This window comes from Cynara cardunculus (assembly GCF_001531365.2).
Source record: "Cynara cardunculus var. scolymus isolate 2C chromosome LG 15, CcrdV1, whole genome shotgun sequence".
Taxonomy (NCBI): domain Eukaryota; kingdom Viridiplantae; phylum Streptophyta; class Magnoliopsida; order Asterales; family Asteraceae; genus Cynara; species Cynara cardunculus.
In genome coordinates this window covers 4,283,605-4,290,296 of record NC_037542.1, presented here as the reverse complement: position 1 = coordinate 4,290,296, position 6,692 = coordinate 4,283,605, and the positions used below count along the sequence as shown (strand labels likewise).

The window sequence follows — 6,692 nt, the reverse complement described above, 5'->3', positions numbered from 1 at the left end:
GAACGAAAACACACAGTGGCGAAAACCCACAAGGAAGAAAACCCTCTTGATTTGGATCTGATTTGGGTCGATTTGAAGCCACCAGAGGCGATGGAGGGTGAACTCGATCGATTGAGACGATGAGGATGGTGAAGTCGATTGATGGAGGGTGAAGTCGATYGAATGATGAAGTAGAAATCGGTTCTCGGGATAATTTTCAGGATTAAGAGGAAAATAAATGGCTAGGCTATCACTTAATTTTTAAGAGGAAAATAAGGGATAAGTGGCTCTGAAATAAAAAGAAAAACAAACGGTCTGAATTGTCTTATGTCTGACCGAATCAGACATAAATGGTAAAATAAGAGCTTTTTTAAAAAAACAAACACCACCTTAATCTATTTTTAATCTTATTAATTAAATAATGAATAACGACATTAAATCTAAACATGAAATTATAACATCCATTCAATTTTAAATCAAAACTTACTTTTTATCAATTAAATTAAATATAAATTCAAATAAAACCATATTTAATTCAATTAAAATTAATTAGGATTAACACCTCCCCTCTCATCGCCAATAAAACCCACCCTCTCTCATACCCCTCTCTCACATACCTCTCTCTCTCTCTCTCTCTGCTTCTTCCTTCTGCTGCAAAACTACAAAGACTGCATCAGTGGGTTGTAACCTACTCTTAAAGATTTGTACCCTGAAGAAGAAAAAATGGATTCTTTGCATCTGATATTAAGTCTACTGTGCTCTGTTTTTGCTTTGGTTTCTGGGTATTCAAGAACTCTGCAGATTTCATCGTTTGATGAAGGCTATTCGCATTTATTTGGTGGTAATAATCTGCAAGTTCTGAAAGATGGGAAATCTGTGCATTTATCCCTTGATGAAAGAACAGGTATGCAATGTCTTAATGGTTTGTATAAATTCTATGGCTTTATGATCGATTTTCCGTTTTCATTTTCGTTTGTTTTTTTGTTGCAGGTTCTGGGTTTGTTTCACAAGACCTTTATCTTCATGGATTCTTCAGTGCCTCCATTAAGCTTCCTGCTGATTACACAGCTGGGGTGGTTGTTGCTTTTTATGTGAGTATTTTTTTTTTAATTTAAAATATATATAATATTTTGCATGTATTTTGTATTGGGTGTGTGTATATATATATTATATAGGTTTGGATTTTGGTGAGAAAGAAAGTTACGGTGAGAAGTATAAAAAAGGATCTCCACTCTTGATTAATCATAATTGAATGTCAAAACTCAAAACTAATGAGGTGTATCGAGACACATTGGATCAATTCTCATCTAAAATGTAATTCATGGTGGGCATGAGATAAAAAACGACCAAAGGTTTTAGATCTCTTTTTTACACTTCTCATCTGACTTCCGTTCTCGGACTATTCTTCGTCTATATAATATATATATATATATACACTATATTATAAATTAAAGCATTTGACAAAAACTCTTAAAAACCATTTTTATGCATGAAGTACTGTTTATTTATGCATATTACTTAAAATTTAATATTACAAGTAAATTGTGCATAAGTACAACTTATTAAAGCTCTATTTTTTAATTCATATAACTAACTATAGATAAACATAATTAAATACAAAATAAACATCTTATCTTAAAATATAAAAAATCTAAAATATAATTAGGATAGTTTTGAGTTCTAATAAAATAATTAATTATTATCTTTAAAAAAATATATTATTGAACCAAATATAAATTACTTCGTTGTTGAACCTAAATTAAATTATAATAAAAAAATTTGAAAAAAAAATTACACAAAAAATAAGAAATTTTAAATAGTTAATTTGATACTAATATCAATATAATTTTGTGAAAATTTTATAATATCTTCAAATTTATATTTTATTCAAAAATAAAAACATCAATCGTTTTTTCAAAATCACATAATACCATACTATAACATCGATTGAGATAAAAAATAAAATAAAATATTAAAATCAAGATGTATCTCGTTGTATTGCGCGAATACCCTTCTAATATATATATATATATATATATATATATATATATATATTCATATTCATGTGGCTTGGGTTCATATGAGTTTCTTGAATTTTTTTCTTAATTTTTAACATAGTAGTTTTAATTTAATTGTAATTTAATATTAAAATGATCTAAAATCAGTTTAACAAAAAAAAAATATGAAGGAAAAAGATTAAACCCTATTTGTGATTGCTTGAATCTTGGACCAAGATGTTACCTTTTTCCCCCTTGAAATCTGGATAAAGGTTACTGTTAAAAAGTCAAATATTTGACCTTTTAAATGATCATGACCCTAAACTACAACCTTAAATTACAACAAAAAGTTAATTGACCAAATGGTTAAATCATACGTATTTTACTATGGTTGTGAGACTGGTACAACGTTTGTTTTGGAAGGTAGCACAAAGCCTTTTCCAACTGCGATTCTTGGGCATCACAAAAGTTTCACTTTTCGGACCGTTTTTGGGGTTTCTAAAAGAAGATTACGCTTGAATGTAAAGTCGAGCAGTTTGAATTTCCCGAAATGCGACCGTAGATGGAATTTACGGAATGTTTAAGCAGGTGGTTTTTGTTAGTCTTTATGAATCAAGAATTTAGATCTCACCTATAAAAAAGCAGTTTGTTAGAATTGGTATTTAATCAAGGTGTGTTGGGTGTTAAAAAAGACCATCTTTATGATAACCAATTCATCAATAAGCATACATCATGGAGTTACTACTCATCCTTGAATTGAAGGTTCTTGGAATTGCTGTTTCCAATGGTTCTTAAATAACCTTAATTAGGCATTTATAATGGTAGATCTTAAACTCAAGTTTTATAAGACTAGGGCTTATTATTTGCGGCTTAATTAGGCTTATTGGTCTATCTGGCTTATTTGTACAGCTCATTTGGGTTGTTTACTTACGGTTTATTTGCACAGAACATGGATAAATCGCACAGATAGAAATGGTGTGTTGTGCTCATTCAGCCACAAAAATAACACCTCTACCCCTTATTTAAAGCACCGCCTCCTTCCCATATGAGACACCCCATCTTCGGTTATTTTGTGATTTTTTGTTTTGATGTTCAAATAATTAATATTTGGGGGTAAATCGTTCATTTATGTTATTCAGACGGTTGGTTCAGATAAAAAAAAAGTAAAAAAACAACACCCACTTATCTAGACAGACAAATTTATTCGGAAAGACAAATTTATTCATATAGGATTTAACAAAAAATTTGGTAAATAGCCCCTATGTTGATGAGTTAGTTAAGAATCTTGTTGTTGGGTTGTTGGTTGAAAAGTTAGTTGTTGCTTGATAAGATACCTAATACACTAGTCAGGTTTGGTAAAAATTAACTGATAAACTAAATTACAACGTAAAATGACCTAAAAGACTAGGGTTTTGGTTATTTTTGTTGAATATAAGGGGTATAATTGGAAAAAAATGAAAATGGTCCATGGAGCTATTTTAAAAAAGATAGCTTATTGAAATGCTACTTGAAGTAGCTTTTCAGAACTCTAGCTTATGCCTTACCGAACAGGGTTTTTTCAATAAACTCAAAAAAATAAGCATAGTTTATGGTTGTATACATGGCCTAAGGGGGTGTTTGGGATTGCTTATAAAAACAACTTATTGACTTACTTCAGTTTGACACAGGTATTAAACACTTTTGAGTGTTTGGATAAACAACTTATACCGGTGCCAAACCGGTAATAAGGAGTTTTGAAGAAGTTAAACCCTTCTGACTTATAATAAGTTGATAAGTGCTTTTGTAAAAAAATATAAGTTGTTTTAATTCTTTGGTTCTTGTAAAAATGAGATTTTTACACTCGTTTGGTGGATTATTTAACAGATGTCAAACGGAGATACGTACGAGAAGAACCATGATGAAATCGACTTCGAGTTCTTGGGTAATATCCGAGGCAAAGAATGGAGGATACAAACCAACATCTATGGCAATGGAAGCACAAATGTTGGAAGAGAAGAGAGATTTGGGCTTTGGTTTGATCCTTCTTATGATTATCATCAATATAGCATTCTTTGGACCGACGATCGTATAATGTGAGTAACCCTTTCTTAATCTCTACGAAAATATTCGTGTTGTCTTTTTGTGTGTCCCGTTTACGGCCGTTGCTAGGGGCATTTTAGACATTCTAGTAATATTGAAAGTTGACGACCATGAATTGTAGCAGAGTGATATTTTGAAGGGTAAATTGCATGAAAAAGTAACGTACTTTAACTTGATTCCTATTTTAGATAACGTACTTTCAAAGCTTTTGTTTTGGTACGTAGGATGTAAAGTTTTAAACATTTAAGTACCCGGGTAACCGGTTGAAGACTAATTTTAGATTTAAAAAAATTCATGTCACTAATCGCGTCAGCAAATAATATTGGGTTGGATATCACATTTCATTTGCCAAATCAGCATGATAACCGGTTTAATTCTTCAACCAATTACCCGGGTACTTAAATGTTTAAAAATTTACATCTTAGGTACAAAAATGGAAGTTTTGAAAGTACGTTACCCAAAATAAGAATCAAGTTAAAGTACGTTCTTTTTCATGCAATTTGCCCTATTTTGAATGCTAAGCTATGTTTACTCAACAAGATTCATCATAGTTTTGACTACAATAGGCCCGGGATATTTTAGACATCTTGACTAATTCTCGAACACCCAACATAACCATGTGTAGCAATGTGTCGAAACATTCATGCAATACTAAACTACATTGGATTTAGGGCCCGTTCGTTAGCAGCTTAATGGGCCTTACAACTTATGCAGTCAGCTATACATGACTCTTTGGTAGTGACTTAATGATATAGAAAATAGCTTATTCAGTAAGCTTCTAGGGAGAGTTGAATGCAGAAAGCCAAGTTTTTTCCAAACTTATCCTTTCCAATTAAAAAACATGTTCATCCATCTATGAAACAACTCTCCCAAACAGAAACATTTCCAATCTATACAGACACTTAATCTATACAGATAACTTTATTCATAACAATGTAAACTTTTTGCAGTGTTTGACATACCACCATTTTGTTTCATTGTATGCCATTATGGTGCCACCACTTAAATTTTTTTCCCTTTATTTTCTAGTCTGCCAAATGTGGTAAAATATTTAAATGGTCCATGCCATCATGTCAATTTTTCCCTTTTTTTTATGCTTTACTAAAAGTACAACCTAAATCCAGTGCTGAAATGCTATGATGACTTGTACATTGTGCTTTGAATGTTGTACAAGTGCTTTTTAGTTGCTTCTTTTTTTGTTTACAAGAGACCTAGTAGCTTTATCTAATCATATCAGGTCACCTGTGCCTTGGTACCCTTGAATGTTGAGGAGGGTAATTTTGTCATTTTCTATGTCGATACTTTTTTAAGTACGAAATAGGGACATCCGTATGATAAATACTTGTACTTTATGCAATGCAAGTGGTGCTTTGCCGGTTTGTTGCATTAACAGTAGAGATGCACAAAGACTCGGGTTTTCTGGCCGGGCCCTGGCCTTCCAAACTCGTTTTTAGTAAGTTTTGGGTGTGAAAATGGGCCCAATGGGCTTGGGTATTTATTATGCATCTCTAAATTATAGTATAAACCTTGTAGGTCTTGGTGATTATGGTTGTGATGTGAGGGTATTTTGGGAAATATGTCATGGTAATTGTATGGTCACGACGATGAATATATCGTATTATATGAACATTTAAAGCATTATGTTCATTCAGGCATCGTCTTACTTATCGTTTATTGTTTTTTAGATTTTATGTCGATAATGTTGCCATTAGAGAGATCAAAAGAACCGAGTCAATGGGCAAAGACTTCCCTTCCAAGCCCATGACTTTGTATGCAACGATATGGGATGCTTCAGAATGGGCCACAAACGGAGGCAAATACAAGGTAAATTACAAATACGCCCCTTACATTGCGGAATTCTCCGACTTTGTCCTCCACGGATGCACAGTGGACCCCATGGAACTCTCGACGTTGAAATGCGACACCACACCGAATTCCAATTCAATCCTTGCTGACTTAACGCCTGCGGAGAGGATTAAAATGGAGAGCTTCAGAAAGAAACACCTTCAATACTCGTATTGCTACGACAAAATGAGATATAAAACACCTCCATCCGAGTGTCTCGTGGACCACGAAGAAGCTAAGCAGCTCAAAAGCTTTGATCCAATTACGTTCGGTGGAAGCCGTTGCCGCCACCGCTCTCACCACGGGAGGATGCACCGCCAAAGCCGGTCGGTATCATTTTAAGTAAAGAGGGTGTAGTTTATTCATCCTTATTGTCATTACAGTGGTCTCTCTTTTTTGTTTTTTTGATGATGAATAGATTTAATTCATATGTGAATAGATGGGAAAAAAATGAGTGGGGCTGGCATATAATTTGCTTGTGGTTGAGTGATGGATGATGTTGAAGGTCATGATGATATAATGTGTTTATTTGGACCACATTTTAATGATGTTTTTGTGTACTATAATAAATAAAAGAATTTCTTTTTCTATCATTAATTATTATTAGAAGGGTATTCACACAATGCAGTCAGATATATTTCGATTTATTTATTTTTTGTCCCGATCGATATTATAATACGGTTTTATGTAATTTTGATAAAATGATAATATTTTTATTTTTAAATAATATATAAATATGGAGATATATCATAACAATTTTAAAAATAAATATTGGGATTGGTACCAAACTGA

At 32.6% G+C, this 6,692-nt stretch overlaps 1 protein-coding gene across 1 annotated transcript; it reads left to right on the top strand.

The window, feature by feature from the left end:
• The first annotated feature begins 658 nt into the window (after positions 1-658).
• Positions 659-6,474, top strand: LOC112527905 (probable xyloglucan endotransglucosylase/hydrolase protein 28). Its single transcript, XM_025138756.1, has 4 exons — positions 659-883; positions 970-1,070; positions 3,840-4,048; positions 5,741-6,474. Exons 1-4 carry the CDS (start codon positions 703-705, stop codon positions 6,240-6,242), a joined length of 993 nt encoding a protein of 330 aa, XP_024994524.1. The 5' UTR covers positions 659-702; the 3' UTR covers positions 6,243-6,474.
• The last annotated feature ends 218 nt before the right edge of the window (positions 6,475-6,692 follow it).